Source organism: Macaca mulatta, chromosome 6 (genome assembly GCF_049350105.2).
Source record: "Macaca mulatta isolate MMU2019108-1 chromosome 6, T2T-MMU8v2.0, whole genome shotgun sequence".
Lineage (NCBI taxonomy): Eukaryota > Metazoa > Chordata > Mammalia > Primates > Cercopithecidae > Macaca > Macaca mulatta.
Window position 1 is genome coordinate 118,589,592 of NC_133411.1, and position 20,378 is coordinate 118,609,969.

At 34.1% G+C, this 20,378-nt stretch overlaps 1 protein-coding gene across 2 annotated transcripts in view; it reads left to right on the top strand.

Annotated features, from left to right (window-relative positions):
* The window catches only part of MAN2A1 (mannosidase alpha class 2A member 1), a 175,870-nt gene that overhangs the window by 70,122 nt on the left and 85,370 nt on the right, over positions 1-20,378 (top strand). For both annotated transcript variants that reach the window (XM_015140548.3, XM_078004468.1), the window contains exons 6-10: positions 5,065-5,238; positions 7,937-8,123; positions 12,392-12,569; positions 17,101-17,303; positions 20,034-20,216. In XM_015140548.3, coding sequence (XP_014996034.2) covers positions 5,065-5,238; positions 7,937-8,123; positions 12,392-12,569; positions 17,101-17,303; positions 20,034-20,216 — 925 coding nt within the window. The remainder of the gene's footprint in view (positions 1-5,064; positions 5,239-7,936; positions 8,124-12,391; positions 12,570-17,100; positions 17,304-20,033; positions 20,217-20,378) is intronic.

The window sequence follows — 20,378 nt, forward strand, 5'->3', positions numbered from 1 at the left end:
AATTTCATTTTAGGATTATTCATTGCTAGTATGTAGAAATACAATTGAGTTTTGTATAGTGATCTTGTATCCTGTCACCAGCATGAAGTTTTTGAGATTCATTCTTGTTGTGTATGTTGGTAATCCATTTCCTTTTATTACTGGGTAGTATTCCATTGATAGTCCAGTTTCCTGTTGAACATTTGGGTTGCTTTCACTTTTAAGCTACGGTGAATCATACTGTAATAAACATTTGTGCACAGGTCTTTTTGTGGGCATGTTTTCATTCTCTTGGAATGAAATATGTACTAGCACTATAATTGCTGGGCTTTAGGATAAGTGTATGTTACAGCTTGTGTGAACTTTGAAAGAGTTTTCCAAAGTGGTTGTACTATTTTATATTCCACCGACAATGAATTCGAATTCTAGTTGTTGGACATTTTTGCCAATGTTTGGTGTGTGAGTCTTTTTTCTTAGAACCATTCTAGTTAGTATGTAGTAATATTTCACTGTTATTTTAACTTGCACTTCCATGATGATTAATGATGCTGAGTATGTTTTGTTGTGCTTATTGGCCAGTGGTATACCCTATTTTCAAGTTTCTAAGTCTTTTGCCCATTCTTTTTATTTGAATTGTTGCCTTTTTTTAAAATATACTTTAAGTTCTGGGATACATGTGCATAACATGCAGGTTTGTTACATAGGTATACAACGTGCCATGGTGGTTTGCTGCACCCACCAACCTGTCATATGTGTTAGGTATTTCTCCAATGCTATCCCTTCCCTAGCCTCCCAGCCCCTGATGCACCCCTGTGTGTCATGTTCCCCTCTCTGTGTCCATGTGTTCTCATTGTTCAACTCTCACTTATGAGTGAGAACATGTGGTGTTTGGTTTTCTGTTCCTGTATTAGTTTGCTGAGAATTATGGTTTCCAGCTTCATTCATATCCCTGCAAAGGACATGAACTAATCCGTTTTTATGGCTGCATAATATTCCATGGTGTATATGCACCATATTTTCTTTATTTTATTATATTATGCATATACATATGGTTCCAAGTCTTTGCTACTGTGAATAGTGCTGCAGTAAACATACATGTGCATGTGTCTTTATAGTAGAATGATTTATAATCCTTTGGGTATATACCCAGTAATGGGATTGCTGTGTCAGATGGTATTTCTGGTTCTAGATCCTTGAGGAATCACCACACTGTCTTCCACAATGGTTGATTTACACTCCCACCAACGGTGTAAAAGCATTCCTATTTCTCCACATCCTCTCCTGCATCTATTGTTTCCTGACTTTTTAGTGATTGCTATTCTAACTGGGGTGAGATGGTATCTCATTGTAGTTTTGATTTGTATTTCTCTAATGACCAGTGATGATGAGCTTTTTTTCATGTTTGTTGGCTGCATAAATGTCTTCTTTTGAGAAGTGTCTGTTCATATCCTTCGCCCACTTTTTGATGGGGTTGTTTGTTTTTTTGTAAATTTGTTTAAGTTCCTTGTAGATTCTAGATATTAGTCCTTTGTTAGATGGCTAGATTGCAACAATTTTCTCCCATTCTGTAGGTTGCCTTTTCATTCTGATAATAGTTTCTTTTGCTGTGCAGAAGCTCTTTAGTTTAATTAGATCCCGTTTGTCAATTTTGGCTTTTGTTGTCATTGCTCTTGGTGTGTTAGTCATGAAGTCTTTGCCCATGCCTGTGTCTTGAATGGTATTGCCTAGGTTTTCTTCTAGGGTTTTCATGGTTTTAGGTCTTATGTTTAAGTCTTTAATCCATCTTGAGTTAATTTTTGTGTAAGGTATAAAGAAGGGGTCCAAATTCAATTTTCTGCATATGGCTAGCCAGTTTTCCCAACACCGTTTATTAAATAGGGAATCTTTTCCCCATTGCTTGTTTTGTCAGATTTGTCAAATATCAGGTGGTCTTTATATTTTTGATAATCTTATTCTTGCATGAAGGCATTAAATCTTTTTGATGAGCTTTCCAGTTTTGCTAGCAAATGTGCCCCCTTTATAAAATTTTGGATTTTTCTTATATTGTACCTTTTCCTAAGTTTGCCTCTTACCCTCTTTTTAACAAGTATTGCCAAGAAAAACTCTAGCAGGACCCTGGGTTCCTTTTTAAGTCTCTCCCTTGTTCTCACCTCCTTTCATATCAAAGTTTTTAAAAATATAGTTTACACTCTCTCTTTTCTACATTATTCAGTCTCAGTGACTCTTTATTCCATTGCAGCTAGGTTGTTACCCCTGTGGATCCAATGGTTTTGATGTGGAAAAGATCACCAGTGATGTGGTATAATTGTTAAATTGAATGGACATGATAAACTCTTTAACATCACTATACTGTCTGATACTGATTTTTATCTTTTTTGTAAGCTTATTATGTCCTCATTATTTGGACAATACGTACTCCTTTTTTTAATTTTGTAACTTTTGATGTAATTTTTAACTTATAAAGGTGACATCATAGTACTTGGGAAGGACTCCCATGTATCTTGTACATTGATTCATATGTATATTTTTGTGAATCATTTGAGAGTAAGTTGGAGGTCCCCTGTACCCTTATCTCTAAATACTTCATTGCGTATTTCCTAAGAAATAAGGACACTTTTATATGTAAATAGAATAAAGTTATCAAATCAGGAATGTTAACAGTGATACAGTAGGACAGTTTGGTCCACAGATTGTATTCAGATTTTGTCAATTATTTCAATCGTGTCTTTTATAAGAGCCGCTTTTTCCCCCAGCCAGTCAAGAATGGAATCCATGGTCCTACATTGCATTTAGTTGTCATGTCTCTTTAGTTTCCTTTTATTTGAAACTGTTCCTTAGTCTTTCTTTGGGTTTCTTGATCTTTATATTTTTGAAGAGTAGAGCCACTTTTGTAGAAATTCTATTTGACTTTGTCACTTTCTTCATGATTGGATTCAAGTTATTTATGTATTTTGCCTATCTACCTGTTTGTCTGTCTAGTTACAGTATCACTGCAGTAATGTGATGTCCCGTTGTCCTCACTGCATCATATCAGGAGGCATGTAATGTCTCTGTCCCAGTGCTTGTAATAATAGGAACGACTAGTTAGGGTTTGTCTGCTAAGTTTCTCCATTGTGTTAGATTTTTGCCCTTTCTAATTAATTTGTGGGAGGTACAATGGGAGTGAATATTCTTTTCCTCAGCCAACTCTCATGTTTTTGTTTTAGTGTCCATTGATGATTTCCTAATTCTTCTATAATTGCTAGTTGGCATTCTACTAAAGAGAAGAGCTTTCCATCTTATTTTCTGTTTATTTATTTATATCAGTATGGGCTCATAGATTGTTAATATTCAGTGGATTATGATGCATTATTTATTTTCATGCCTCAGTTGTCCCAGATTTGGCCATTGGAAGCCTCTTTGGTCTTTTCCTGAGTTATTTTAATATGTTCCCATGATTCCTTGACTGTATCTTTATGACACAAGAATATATTCCAGGCTTATCATGTACTTTCCTGGCTTCAGCCTTGGAATAAGCTATTTCTTTAAGGTTTTTCTTTCTTTGTAAAATGATTGGTATGTAGAGGCCAAGATCTGGGAGCTAAGGTGTGGTCATTGGTACTGAGGTTTTATTGCATCTAGGTTCTTCAAGTGCACTGAGTTGGGAAATTTGTGTATGTTTGTGAATATGCATATAGATACCTATATCTATATTTTTATATTTCTTTACTAAAAACCATAAGTTAGTACCAATATTTCCTGTTGTAATGCAATATCATAGGGTACATTCCAGTCTTCTACATTTGTAGTTACTTACAGTGAAAATCCTGGCTCCCTTGTTCTCATTTGTTCAGTCTTAGAATACGTGAAAGCTACCTTCAGAATTATTAAATCCATGCTACCACAAAACCCAAAGTTACTAAATAGAGTTCAATATTTATTTTTAGTTTTTGGATGTAAATATGTGAAATGCAGAAATCTTATGTGGTCAGTTCTTTTAGTTTTGACATACTCTCTTTTTGAGTTTTGATTATATACTCTTGGTCCCCTATAGATCCTGACTTTTCCTTATTGTCCGTTACTGGCTCCCCATCTCTGTGTTCTTCTTTAGTATTGTTTACAAAGTTCTCTTTGCTGTCTTGTGTGTTACTTTGTGTTATACTTATTTGAATGACAGCCTCTGCAACTAGAGTCAAGATCTAATTTAACTCGTTTTTGTAACCCTGGGGTCTTTCATCATCTTAGGTAAGGTGCTTAAAAGGTGTTTGAATGAAAAAAACACACACAGCAATATTACTTATGTCCATTTTTAAGTTGTAAGTAGACAGTTTATTTGAGAATCCCAAATAATTAAAACATCAGATTTTTATAATGCTAGATGAACAGTCTTATTAATTCTAACCTGTACATTTTTTATTTTTATTTTTATTTATTTATTTTTTTTTTACATTTTATCCTCTGTGAAATTGAGATGTATCTGTAGTCAGTAGTTTGCATTATTGGTGTGAGCCAGCTGTGAGAAATCACTGGCCCCTTTCAAGGCAGAGTGAAAGCACCAGCTTCATAATGTCTTAAGATTTAATAAAATATGGTATAATTATTTTGGCCAGTTCTGCCACTGTATCATAAGATGATTTGGGGCTTTTGTGAGGTGTAAAAGACATACTAAAAAATCCTTAATGTTGGGGTTGGGAAATGTAAGTTGAAATGAGTTACGTTACTTTTCTTTATCATCTAATAGTTCCAGGGTTATCCAGCTCCACAGATCACAGGACTGTGAGATCCTTCCAGGAAGGGCCCTGGTCCTGTTTATTCTCTACCTCTAGTTAATGGCAGTGGCTTTATAATAGGTAAAAGATGTTAATGGCTAAAAGATGGCAGTGTTTATTTCAACTCTAACTGATTAATTTCAGTGAGCATAGGCAGTGGCACAACCCTCCCTTCCTGATATCTTGCTGGGAATACTTGGCAGAGGATAATGCTGGGTAGGTCCTTGGTCTGATATCTCTAGGAGACTATACAACATTGATGAATCTGAATGTGTTATGACTTCTTTTTATTTCATTTATCAGTTAAAAAAATAACACTTATCATCTTTATCCACAGGAGTGAAACCTCGGTCCGGCTGGGCTATTGATCCCTTTGGACACTCACCAACAATGGCTTATCTTCTAAACCGTGCTGAACTTTCTCACATGCTTATCCAGAGAGTTCATTATGCAGTTAAAAAACACTTTGCACAGCATAAAACATTGGAGTTTTTTTGGAGACAGAATTGGGGTATGTAGGGTTTGATGAAAGCTGATCCCACTTGTCCTAGATACTGTTTCACAAGGGTTATGAACTCATGCCACTGTGGGTTTTGTTCTCTGCCAGTCTTGAAAAATCAGGTAACGTAAAGATACTCACTCTTGTAATTATTTTTCCCATGTACCTGTGTCAAGATTCTTTTAAGTAATAATGCAGATATTTATAGAGCATAGGAGAATCTTTTTATGACTAAAGAAAGTAGATAAATATGAGTTAGTATTTTGCCAATAATGCTTTCTCTTGCTTCTGTTTTAGAAAGCACATGTTTTATCACAAATTTGAACATGCATTAGAAGTGATACCAGTCATGTATCTTATATTCAGCCAGTTTTCCTTCCTTCTGTCTCTCTTGTCTCTACATCTTGTAAGAATTGCCTTTTAAAGCCTTAATCCTGTCCTCCTAAAACAGCCCTAATATCAAAATGCCACCTGTTTTCACAGTGTGTTCTGTGGCCACGCAGGCATTCTAAGGATATACTTCTGCAGTTCTTTATTAAGAGAGAGGAGACAAGGTCTAGGCCTCTTGGGAGGCCTTTGCCTTTCTCAACCCCCATTTAATTCAGACCACCTTATTTTCTATTTATCAAGCCTTTATTATGGGCCATGTATTATGTTACCTCTGCTTTATATTCATTCTCATTTAATATTTTTAATATCACTACTTTTTTATGGTGAAGAAATGGAGGCTTAGATATGAGAAGCCATTTGCCAAAAATCATATAGGTCATACATAGAGAGCAGAGATTTGAATCTAGTTCTGTGTAGTTCCTGAAGCCCAGGCTCCTAACCTGTGTCATTGTGTTCTCAGTAAAATTTCATCTGAAAGAAACATTTTGTTTATAAAACAGTGTTTGAGAAATTACTGCATTACATTATACTTGTTTTCTTGTATAATCTCGACCCCTTAAGTGTTTCAGAAAAATCGTTTGTAAATCTAGACAGTAACTTTCTTATATGTACTCCTGTTTTTTCAGTAAGGAAAGCATTGGCTATATAGTTTCTTAATTCTAGAAAATTAAACCTGTAGGGAGAACAAGAACTTGTAGGGGATTGCATTCTGTGTAGTCAAATGCTAAGGAGCATACTAATTTGAAAAACAAAGAACCGTTAATTTGAAGAATCCCTACCTAAACAATTGTCCATAAATATCAGTTAGTAAGAAATTATTGAGTACTTAAATATTTTAGTGCTTAAATTTAATATTTAAATATTGTGCTAGGAAGAAATATTGAAAACATCCTTGCTTATAGGGAAATTCCAGTCTAATTTGATAAAATACAGATACAGCCAAATGTAGCAGATAAAATTAAGTATGTAAATTAGCTACAAAAGAGTAGAGCATAAGGAGAATTAGTGGGGTATGGAGTATGTCCTTATCCATAGGAGAGAAGAGTTTTAGGGTTTGTGACAACCTTTTGTGATGACTGTATGCTCATAGCAAGCATACAGTCATAAGATGATTTGACTTATCATCTACAGTGTCACAGTTTTGAATATGATTCAGTGAAACAGCTGACAGCACTGAAACACATAGATTTTAATAATTTTAAATTTGGAAAATAATGGTTAATTATTTTAACTAAGTTGATAAAACTGGAATATTCTAGGACTTACCTGATACATTTGAACATGTTGCTTTTTAAAAAATGTTTTCAAATTAAGTTGAGCTTGTTCATGTGTTCCAGTTCTTATGAAGCAGTTGTTTTCACTTATTAAAAATGTAAATTTTTTTTTGTCTTTCTGTTACGTAAGCAATACATACTCATTGCTGAATATTGGAAATCCATACATAAATAAAGGGTGGAGGTTATTTAAAAGCTCAGGGTCATATTCACAAAGATAGCTTTTAACTACTAGTTAGGTCCTCCAGTCTCACTTGTTGATAGGCTTCTCACCTCTCCAGGCCAGTGGTATCAACATGTGATAACATTGTAATTTTAATTAAAAGTAATTCTGCATCAGGAATCAGAGCTCATTTTCCATATCTTATTTGTTTTGTTTTTATTTTTGTTTCACTTTCTGAAAATTACTTTTTCTTTTCCTGTGCTTCTTCGTTGGTAAAAAGTTCCATTGACTAACTCATTCTTGGTAAACATGGGGCGAGATTGTAGATTCTTCTGGGTTGTACATCCTCTCCTCACCATAAGAGGAAATTTTCTCCAAGAGCGAATTTCCCCAGTGTTTTTATAAGTCTATGTTCCACACTTCTTCCTTTGTTCTTCCATCCCTTTTTTACTCTCTTCTTCTCACCCCGTCTCTGCAGCTAATATCATGGTATCTCTCAGTGAATCCTGTTACCTGAATTGGGAACAGATATGGCAGGAACTGGCAGCTAGGGATGGACGTGGTTTTGGATGAGCCAGTTGTAACTTTTACTACTGTTCAGTTTGTATCCCTCCAGGTCAGCTGGTGCTGGTTCATGGTGGGGCTTTCCTGTCTCTGCTATGCTTAGATAGAAAAGGTAGATAGAGACTGAGATGTGTGAGTATCTTCCTTCAGACAGGTGGCCATTAAATGGCGCTGGGGTATGTGTTATGGAAGTTAAAGGGGCTGCTGATTTAGAATAGAGCTAAATCAGCATACTTTGTGTAAAGTAATGACATTTTGAATATTTTTTGGGAAAATAGATTTTATAAATGCAGGTTTGTGTGTTGGCTCTTTATTTTAGATCTGGGATCTGTCACAGATATTTTATGCCACATGATGCCCTTCTACAGCTATGACATCCCTCACACTTGTGGACCTGATCCTAAAATATGCTGCCAGTTTGATTTTAAACGGCTTCCTGGAGGCAGATTTGGTTGTCCCTGGGGAGTCCCCCCAGAAACAATACATCCTGGAAATGTCCAAAGCAGGTATGAAAATGCGTATTTCATAAGACATCGTCTTGAATAAAGTAGCCACTCAGCTGCTAGTTGCTGAAGGGTTGAACAAATGGGCTTCAGTAGCCAACATTATCCTCATTTGAAGTATTCATTCAAACCAGATCTAAAGCAACTTAAAAATGCCAGAGCCTTGACTATGCCTGTTATGTGTTACATTTTAATGGAAAGTGAACAATACTGGATCAATATACAATGGATAACCTATAATACACTATTATTACCATCTCCTTTGCCCTCATTATAAAAGCCTTCTACTGTGTTTGATTGATTTCATATACTTTTGTTGATAATAAAACTTCTGGTCCCTATTGTACAAATTGGTAAGAAAAGCAGTTCAACTGCAAAAACACATTTATTGAAATGGAACACATAAAGAATGTAATTATCTGTTCCCTTAATAACAATTTCAATAGTAGTGAATGCTTCCCAGCTCTGGTGTATACACATCTTTGCATCATTCTGATGTTTTTGACTTATAGTAAACTTTAATTAGGAATATTTATACTTAAATACATTTAAATAAAAATCAAAGGTATGAATCATTTCTTTAGAAGAAAATTGTGCTAATGATGGAAGCATCTCATTAAACCAACTTACATGTAGTTTCTAATATTGGTACTTTTAAGTTTAATTTCTTCACTTAAAAATTAGTGTATTAAAATAAAACATTGTGGTGTAATATAAAAACACTAAACTCTGCTAGGAAAATAATACAGCCCATTAAATAAATTAAATAAATAAATTTTTGCACTATTAAATCAGCTTATTTTAAAAAGAGAAGTCACTTAAAAAAAATGTGTGTTAGGAAGAAGGTGAAATGAGATCTTTTATCTTCAATGAGTCCTTAGAATCACAAAGAAGATACTCTTTGTGAGCCTTTCGCTGTGGCAGACATGAAGGTGTTTTAGCATGGCAGCCTTCTTAAAGTCATGGAGCCCTTCTATCAAAATCTGACTTTAATAGTTGTTTAGAAAAACTGCCCAAGGTTACGGATTGACTTGGTTTCATTTTCTTGGTTCCTACAGCCATGAGAACCAGTGAGGAATTCAGAAAAACCTGCTTTCTAGTTAGGGTTGCGCTAAGTAGGCATAAGAGAATAAGCCAGTATATTGTGTGGCAGAAGGTGTAATGAAAAGGAAGGGTTGAGTGTGGGGGCATCCTGGCCTGTGTAGGTGGGCAAATAGCTGTTTATATTTACAGGTATTTACACTACTCTCTGCTCAGGTGACCAGGGATGGGGAAGTTCTTACAAGTGAACCAGATGTTTCAGCTGGGGAGTCCCAGTGCATTCATAGTATTGTGAGCCCTTTGTTATTTTTTGGGGGGGGGGTGGGGGAGTTGCTGCTGAGACTACCTGAGGCACATTATTGAGGAAAAGAAGGCTTTTTAAATAATCCTTTTGTTATGTCATCTAACCTTTCAACAGTTGTCCTTCAGGATGATACCTTGTGCTCAGTTAGTTCCAGTGGTTCTGAAAGTGATTTCCAGGCACCTGGGGGCATACTGTTGAATGAATGAGTCTATATAATACTTAGAGATTTTTTCTTTTTTAACTTCTTGGCCAGGCGCAGTGGCTCATGCCTGTAATCCTAGCACTTTGGGAGGCCAAGGTGGGTGGATTGTCTGAGCTCAGGAATTCAAGACCAGCCTGGGCAACATGGTAAAACCCCGTCTCTACTAAAATACAAAAAAGTTAGCCAGGCATGGCGGCGTGCACCTGTAATCCCAGCTACTTGGGAGGCTGAGGCAGGAGAATTACTAGAACCCGGGAGGTGGAGCTTGCAGCAAGATTGCCCTACTGCACTCCAGCCTGGGTGACAGAGCAAGACTTCTCTAAAATAAATAAATAAACAAACTTCTTACAAGTCTTGAAATGTTAACTCTACTGGTTAACTCAGATCCATATATCACCTTGTTTTCGACCTGTTGATAAACTGAGATAAAACATAGGCATTCCAGCTCATTGGCCGCTTTCAAGCCCCCCACTTTTTTTGAGACAGATTCTCTTTCTGTCACCCAGGCTGAAGTACAATGACACAATAGCTCACTGCAGCCTCCATCACCTGGGCTCACGCAATTCTCCCACCTCAGCCTCCTGAGTAGCTGGGACCACAGGTACATGCCACCATGCTCGACTAATTGTTTTAAAAAATTTTGTAGAGATGAGGTCTCCCTGTGTTGCCCAGGATGGTCTCGAACTCCTGGGGTCAAATGATCCTCCTGCCTCGCCCTCCCAAGGTGCTGGCATTACAAGTATGAGCCACCATGCCTACTAGCCCTATTCAACTTTTTAATGTCCCAAAGAAAATGAAATTTAACTATAATGTGCAGATGACATCTTTTGATATGTCCGGCTCAGCAGGTTCTTCTACTTTGCAAGTAAAGAAATATCATTCTTAGTCAAGTTCATTTTTGGTCAAGTACTATATATTTTAAGTTGGCCTTTTCTATTGACCGTCACATGATTTGATGTTTTAGGTATTTTCTTTTTCTTGGTTACAGTTAAGTTGACATTTCTTACCTGGTAAAATAAATCAGGAGCAAATTGCATCTGTATGTTTTCAAATGTGATGTTGAGTCAATTGATTTGTTATTGGTTCACCATATATTTAGTGAGTGTCTTCTTCCTGCCAGGCATTACAGGCTGGTTACTTCGGTTTCCCAGTGTTGACACTTTCTGGACAGGCTTGAGAGTTAGGATAGATGTGAAGTGTTAAAGGCATGCCATTGACGTTTGTGATTTCTTTTCTCTATATGTGTTTTACATGTATATAATACAAAATATTGCATATCTGATAGTAAACCCTTTTTTATGCTGGCTGCCTAGGAAATCTAGTTGGAGCTCAATTTTGTCTTGTATCTATGATTTATATATTTGATTTTTTTTTTCTCATTTTTTTTTTGGTAGCCTTCTTTCTGTTTAGAATCTCATTCTTCATGTATTTTTTATTATAAGTAACCTGAAAGTGTTTTGGCAAATGTGGAATGTTAGCAAATTACTAGTAAAGATAAAGTAATGTGCTAATGTCAGAAAACTAAGCATTATATGTTACATAAGGACACTGTGGTTATATTTTGCTCACCAAGGTATTATGTTGGCTAAAATTTTATATTTGCAATGCATTTTCAGAGATTATAAATGTAAAAAGGACCATATGAGATTTAGTTAAATGTTTTTAATTTTTATAAAATGCTTCATTCCATCATTGGTGTTCTTTGAAATACTTTCATAAGTTTTTATATTGTGAATTAGAATTTACTTTTGGATGATTCTTGAAGTGAAAATTGGAATACTAAGTATAAAAATACTTGTCATTTAATCACTAGTTTCTTAAGCTTTGTCTTTAGCTTTGTCTTTGTAAACATTGTGAACTGCTCTGGGTTCATCCACTTGTATAATTTCATTTTCACAAGCCCTTTCTCTTAGTTTGTATTCTCAGACTTTCTTAAATGATGCCCTAATTCAGTGATTTCCAAAGGATATTCTGCAGAATACTATAATAGAATATGAAATATAAAAGCTATTCCATCAAGCTATTGGTTAGAGTCCAGAGAAGTAGAAACCAAAATAGCTAATTCAACTCCTAATCCTTATCTGATGGTCAGTATTGAAAATCTGTGACAAATACTCAGATTATTGGTGGCAGGTGACAAGTGTGTTGATTTTTTTTTTCTTTAGAAGAGAAAATATGACTCTATAAAATGTTATAGATTAACATTTATTCTCTTTTGGTTTTGTTCAAAGTACACCTTTTTCTGTGTTTAATCAGATAATTTTAGATTACAGAAAGGAATATTAAGACAAAGCAAACTTCAAAGTCTGTATATGTGGGAAATCCTTATTGTCTTACTAGATAAATTATTTTAACACATGTGCTATCTGGTATTCAATCTCTGTGACTGGGCTTTAGGAAGTCATTGGTATCCCATTTATTATATGCCAAGTTGGTATATGACCATATTTCTCCAAAGATAATTCATTGGAAACCTATGAGTTTTTCCTACTGATAAGAATTTATGAATATTTTTAAAGGATAATGAAAATTAGTATGATAGTTTTTTAAAAAAATCTGTCTTTATACTAACTTTGCAGATAAAATATACAATAATTTCTTTTAATATACTTTTGAATTTGGTTATTTCCTTTTTAATCAGTTGTCACATTCAGTTTTTCTTAGTCAAATTCATATTTTCTGGTTTTTTTTTGTTTTGTTTTGTTTTTTTTTTTTTTTTTTTAGGGCTCAAATGCTACTAGATCAGTACCGAAAGAAGTCAAAGCTTTTTCGTACCAAAGTTCTCTTGGCTCCACTAGGAGATGATTTCCGCTACTGTGAATACACAGAATGGGATTTACAGTTTAAGAATTATCAGCAGCTTTTTGATTATATGAATTCTCAGTCCAAGTTTAAAGTTAAGGTAAGGAGAAAATATTTATGATTCCATATTTGAAGTTGAGCCTTTATTATTAAATGAGACTATGAACAGAAATCCTTAGCTTCTTTGTCCTACATCACAGTGCTTCTTAGAATATATAATTATTGTGTAAAAGTATAATCCATTAGGAAGAAAATTATTATATGCTATAGTTCCATATCTAAAGCTGTCCCGTTCCTACCACTGCTTGAGGATTAAAGAGGAATTTACTTTTATGTGATTGAAAATTATGTGATTGAAAATAGTTGTGATATTTAGTCTTCAGGGACGCCCTGTTTTTGTTGTTTTTTCTTTAACCAACGTTGAAAGTCTGTTATTTCTCTCTGACAGCTGCATCCTTGTGATTTAGTAGCATGACTGGCAGATGCAGATGAACACGTCATGAATTTTGCAAACAAATGTCCTATGTCCAGAGAATACACTAGCATTTTTTTTTTTAAGTGAGAAGACTTCTAAAATTAATCATTTGCCTATGGTTCTTACTCTTTTTTTTTTTCTTATGGAAAATTTAAAATGTACTGTAAAGTTCTGAAAATAGCAAAAATTGTTCCCTTTCTCCCCATATCCATGACTCAGCTACAACATTCTTCAACTCAAGACCACTTTTGTTTCAGCCATGCCCCACTGCTGTCTCACTCCTCCCCACAGGATTATATTGAAACCAATCTCAGATTTCATGTAGTTTCATCTGTAAAGGTTTCAGTATGTATCTCTAAATTATAAAGTTTCTGTTTAAAAATATAACCGTAATACCATTATCACACCTAAAAAACTAGCAATAATTTCATGATACATATCTGGGCAGATTCAGATTTTCCTCATCTCATAAAAAACAATTCTTTTAACATACAATTTGTTTGAGTCAAAATTCAAGCAATAGTCATATATTGCATTTGATCAATAAGTTTTTTAATTACAAAATTGATTTTTTGTTGATACATAATTGTGTATATTTATGGGACACCTATGAATTTTGATACATGCAGAGAATGTATAATGATCAAATCAGGGTATTTAGGATATCTACCACTTCAAACATTTATCATTTCTTTGTATTGGGGCAATAGTCTAAGTCTTTTTTTTTAATGTGTGTTAGAGACTCTACATAAGAAGATTAATTATTCAGCATGTTTATCATTTTGCATATTGACCTGTAAAAGTAGAACATATGTGAAAATACTATAGAAAGGAAGTGATGTTACTGTTTAGGAAATTTGAAAGCTGATGGTAAACCATAGTTTAGTAAGAATTCAAGTTTATTAAACAAACCTAAGTAATATCAAATAGATAAATAAACCTAATAAAATATCAAGTTTATTCAGGATCGTTACAGCTGAATTTTTATCAGATTATGAACTAGGATCATAGGCACATGATCCTAGTAAAGCACATGTTCAGCTTTAGTATATATTGTCAAACTATTCCAAAATAGATGCATCAGTTGTTGTGTTGTATAAGAGTTTCAGTTGTTCCACACCCTTTCTTAGTTTGTATTGTAAGGATTTTTGTTTTCTATTTTTATCCTTTTGATAGATGGGATGGTTTTATTTTTTATTTCTCCCGTGGTTAATGAGGTTGAGCCTCTTTTCATATGTTTATTGCCATTTAGGTATCCTCATTTGTGAAGTACCTATTTAAGTCTTTTGATGATTTTTTAATTAAATTGGGTTGTCTGTCTTTTTCTTACTGTTTATAGCTCTTTGGTACATTTTGAATTCTATCTTTTTTCATGTAAAATATATGCAAGTGTTGTCTCCTACTATGTAGCCTGCATTTTCACTTTCTCATGCTGTCTTTTGATGGACAGAAATTTTTAATTTTAATTAATTAAATATAACTATTTTTCTTTATGTTTAGAACTTGTTCTGTTTAAAAATTTTTTGTTTATCATGTGGTTGTGAAGCTACATTCTTATGAAGCTATCCTCCAGAAGCTTTATTGTCTTGCCTTCAACATTCAGGTCTATAATCTATCTGAAATGGATTGCTATGAATTGTGTGAGGGTAGGGATCAAGATACATTTTGGCTTATATAGATATCCAGTACCGTTTATTGAAAAGACCATACTTTCTTCCACAGCACCACAGTGCCATCTTTGTCATTAATCATGAATGAGACTGCATTTGTGTGTGGGTCTGTGTCTACACTCTCTGTTCACTTTTATTGGTCTATTTGTCTCATCTCACACTGTCTTAATTATTAATACTACAGTTTTGTAATAGGTTTTAATATCTGATAGTAAAAGTCTTCTAGTTTTGTTCTCCTTCCCAAGATTGCATTGGTTACTGTTAGTCCTTTGTATTTCTACATAGGTTTAGGTCATCTTTTAAATTTCTACCAAAACAAACAAAAAAAAATTGAAGGGGATTTTGATTGGGATTGCATTGAATCTTTGTTTTAATTTGAGCACAAATAACTACAATTATTGGGCCATCTAATCGATTAACATGGTGTATTTTGTGTATTAATGCAATTGACTTTTGCATTTTAGTCTTGTATCCAGTAACTTTGTTAAATTTATTTATTATATTTGTGGATTCTTCATGGATTTCCTATGTATGAATAATGGCATATTTATGTCTTCCTTTCCAAAACTTTAAATCTTTCAATTTATTTTCTTACCATGTACGATGGCTGTGTCCTCTAGTGTAATGTTGAGTAGGTGTGGTGAAAGCAGACATAATTTTCTAAGAGAGAAAACATTCATGGGTCATAATGTTAGCTGTAGAATTTTGTAGGTTTCCTTTATCAGATTATGGAATTTTCCTTATATTCTTCTTTTACAGAGTGTTTTTTCATGACCAGATACTAAATTTTATTATTTTCTTCTTCTAGGACATTGCTTTCTGTTAGGCCTTTATGTCTTGTGCAGTGATTGGACCAGTACCCCAAGATGAAAATTTGGTAGAGTATAGGGTCCACCTTAATGCATTTTCGTTCTCTCCAACATTTTTGTCCCTTAAGTTCTGGCTGCTTTAGTTCTTTAATGTCTTCAGAGCTTTTTCTTTCTGTAGTTTATCTAGTTATATCTGTTTCTTATGGGATACTTAAAGTTACTTTGTCTGAACTGGAAGCATACATTTATTTTCTTTTAATGAAATGGAGAATAAAAGTAAATAACTCAGTTCAGATGGCTGAAAAATTGACATAGAATAGCCCAGACAGTCATTTTGCCATTTGATCATCATTTAACTATTTTTGTAATTTTTCTTATGTGTTGTCCAGGCTGGAATGCAGTGGCATGATCTCTGCTCACTGCAGGCTCCGCGTCCCGGGTTCACGCTATTCTCCTGCCTCAGCCTCCTAAGTAGCTGGGACTACAGGACTATAGGCACACCCGGCTAATTCTTTTGTATTTTTAGTAGAGATGGGGTTTCACTGTGTTAGCCAGGATGATCTCCATCTCCTAACCTTGTGATCCACCCGCCTCAGCTTTCCAAAGTGCCGGGATTACAGGTGTGAGCCACCGTGCCCAGCCAGTTGTAAACTTTTTACTTAGAGCCCTATTCACTGTAATGTGGATAGACAGAGAAGTTATGTAATATGCTCAAAACACATGTCAGATAAGTGGTAGAGATGGAATTCAAACCCATACTATTGCTACCTTGAATCAAAATGACTTGCAATATCTGTATTTGTGTGTGTGTGTGTGTTTGTGTTGTATGTATGTGTGTAGGAAACAACAAAATCAGCATCTTTCTTTTAAAAGGAACACATTCCCTGTTAAATAATCTATTTATTTTGACAGGACTGCCTTTTAATATCTGTTTACAAGATTTGGTATAGTGTTTCTTTTTGTCTTTGATTTGTAGAATAGTTTGAACTCATAAAAACAAATTTCTTACTGCTGATTTAAATAATTAGTCGGAAAGACCAGTGTGTTTAAGCAGCAGACTTGCCATTCTTATCACTCTTTGTATTTAACTTCTACTCAGTGTTACCTACTGGTAGAGTAAATCCATTTTTTTTTAAATGACCTGCTGTTCTTAAAGTCCCTTTTTCACAAGAACTCAACTGGGGGAAAAGGGAGATAGAGGAGGGTATGATATATGAAATACCTTATGGCTAACAAAATTATTCTTCTAGACTTTATGGCTAATAAAACTGTTATTCTAGACTTCTGGAACACTTTAATATGTCTTTTATTTTTGCTGCTGCCCTCATCTTTCATTTATCTGGATTAATCCATGCCCAAATTATTTTGCACTTTGAAATTCTAGAGATATGTAGGAGTTTTCATATTCACTGATTTGTAGATCTACATGCTCTTCTCTTAACTGCTAAAGTGTATAAGTTTTCCCTTAGTTTAATTTGGACCTTAATGCAAGTAAAAAAAAAAAAAAGTCACTATTATTTTCTTCTCTGCTTCTGATTTTTACAAAATCTGAGCTATGTGTTCATCTTAACTTGGAAACACATCTTAAGTATTTATTACTAACTTTTCCTAACAGTGTAAGAAGTAAATAATTTTAAGGTAGAATGAATAATTGAAGTGCATTTTTTTTTAAACTAGATACAGTTTGGAACTTTATCAGATTTTTTTGATGCACTGGATAAAGCAGATGAAACTCAGAGAGACAAGGGCCAATCGATGTTCCCTGTTCTAAGTGGAGATTTTTTCACTTATGCTGATCGAGATGATCATTATTGGAGTGGCTATTTTACATCCAGACCCTTTTACAAACGAATGGATAGAATCATGGAATCTCATTTAAGGTACTTTTACCTTTCTGTAGCTACATCTATTTCTTCACTTTCTTTATATTATCATAACCTTTTGTAGTTTTTCATAATATATATCATTCGTGTAGTACATTATGTAGTGTTAAGCTCTAATTAAGCACTTAATGTAATTGTGAAATTTTAATGCAGTCAGAAATACGTCTCCAAACTATAATCAAATTATTACATAGGTTTTTGTTCTGGAAGAAAAAATAGTTTATTTAATTAGATTTTTAAGGAGTTGTATTCTGCATTTTGTATTTTTCTAATTAATTTTCCTATGTTATTTGCACACCATATTAATATTCAGTGACATCATCATGAGTGTCTGCAGGCTAGTAATCTGATGGGCTTCTCATTGGAAACATAGGTGAGCATCAAAGAAGCAAATAGGGCCTCCCAGCATTGAAATATGAGCTTCAAAGTTCACAATCCAAAACTAATGTATTTTGTATGTCGGAGAAGTTTAGACTAGGTTTCATCTCAGTTCTTACATACTTATTTGAAGCACATTTCTATAGGCACAGTTATCTGCATAGAACAGCATTTGAAAAAATGATGACTGGTGGGGCAGACAATGATTGAACATGTAAATGGATACAGAGAAGACAGAAAAGTCTGTAGAAAACATAAAAACACTTAACTGACCCTATCCAGGAGACCTTTCAATCACTGATACAATGTTCTATTGTGATAGGTTCTATTTCTGCACTGTCCAATATGGTAGTCATTAGGCACATGTGACTATTGAGCACTTGAAATGTGCCCATTTAATTTTAATTAATTTAAAAGTCAATAGCCATGTGTGGCTATGGCTATCATATTGGAGAGCATGGTCCTAAATAACAGAGGCTGATTGTTGATAAAGTTAAACTACTCCAGAGGCCCCCAAGGCTTTCTCTATGTATAGACCACTAAAGTAATTCCTTTTCATGTTGAATCTTGATGTTTGAGTTAGATTGTACTTACTCTCTTTTATATACTAGTGGACATTGATTACATTTTGGAAAGGCTTTTTATTAAAAATTATGAATTTTCTTAAGAGTTTTTTTTTATATGGTAGTGTTTTTTTATTAATATTGTGCTGCTATTAAATATTACTATTTCAAAAGCCTAACCTTTTACTGTTACTTGTAATATGCCCGAAAAATATATCTCATTTAAAAAAATTATTTTCATTATTATAGATACATATTAGTTGTACATATTTATGGAGTATATGTGATATTTTGATATAAGCATACAGTATATAATCATAATAGTTTGTATATTCATCATTTATGTGTTTCAAAATAACTAAAAGTAGAATTGGAATGTTTCTAACACAAAGAAATAACTGCTTGAGGTAATGGAATATATCTTATTAAATTTAAAATAATGTTTACATATTATAGTGTTTATCCATTCTTACCTTACAGAATATCAACCAGTTATCTCTTATACTATTTTAAACTTTTCTGTTATAAAGTGAAGTATATTCTCAATAATGTAGAGATCCTTTTGGACCACTGAATTAGTGATTTTTAAGTGTCAAGTATTTTTTAGTGGGAAAAAGAATATTGGTTTATCTTCATTTATTGAACGTATTCAAGACATTGTGGTTACTGCTAGTAATATATTTGGAAAATTCTGCTGCATTAAAACCAAAAAACCATACAATAGTTGTGACTTTGCAAATGTATTAATTTATACATAAGTTTGTCTGAAAATAGTAATGTTTCATCCCTCTGTTCATTTGTAAAATGTGGATAAAATATAAAAGTATAGGGAAGACAGTATTTCCCAAATCTTCCTTTTAACATTTTAGGATATCTGGATATGCATATGTACTCCTTTTAAAGCCAGGAATTTTTTTTTTTTTAAGAGACAAAGTCTTTCTCTGTTGCCCAGGCTGGCATATAGTAGTGTGATCCTAGTTCACTGCAGCCTCAAACTCCTGGGCTCAAGTGATCCTCCCACCTCAGCCTTATGAGTAGCTAGGACTATAGGTGCATGTCACCACACCTGGCTAAGATACAGTCTTGCTATGTCCTCCAGGCTGGTCTTGAACTCCTGAGTTCAAGTGATTTTCCTGCCTTGGTCTCACAAGATGCTAGGATTACAGGCATAAGCCACCATGCCCAGCTGACATCCTGTTTATCATTTTTCAGTTTGTATTGTTAAATTCTCCATGTTTGTTATATGTTACCATTCAAAACTGAAACTAACCCTTGTCCCTGAGCTGTTCTTGGGCCATTATTTTCTGCCTCTTCTCTCCTCTCCTCTGAGTGTCCCATTTACCAACTATGCCTTTCTTTTGCATGTCTCTTACTGTATATATGTGAGAGTAAATGACATTATGATGTTCATGGTCTGTGTGTGTGTTGCTCTTGGAAAGAAAAAAGGGCAGAGAAATTTATCCAATTTTTCAGGTATTTTTTCATTATGTGATACATAAATAAGCCTGTCTTGCTGCCAACAGGTACTGGCTTATTTTCCAGGATCATCTAGAACAAGGACCCCTGATACCAGTGTAGACATGGTATTCTTTGATGATTGAGAATGCAAATGTGTTATATGGATACACTGGTCATTTTATGTGAATTATTATTACCAATATCTTTTTCATAAATTGCTTGTACTGCAATTATGGATTAAAAAATTTGAAAAGTATTGATGTCACATGTTTTAGATTATAAGTTAAGTGTTTGTTTTAAAATAAAAATATGACTTTTATGCAATTAGGGCTGCTGAAATTCTTTACTATTTCGCCCTGAGACAAGCTCACAAATACAAGATAAATAAATTTCTCTCATCATCGCTTTACACGGCACTGACAGAAGCCAGAAGGAATTTGGGACTGTTTCAGCATCATGATGCTATCACAGGAACTGCAAAAGATTGGGTGGTTGTGGATTATGGTACCAGGTAATCTAATTATACAAAAATCATCTTAAAAAATCTTTAAAATTATGGGTAATAAGATTATATATTTTGATGAAGTTGTTAGTGCATATCAAATCACATTAACAATGATATCCCTCGTATTACTATAGCAAAACAGCACCGATATTCAAATTTTTTTAAGAA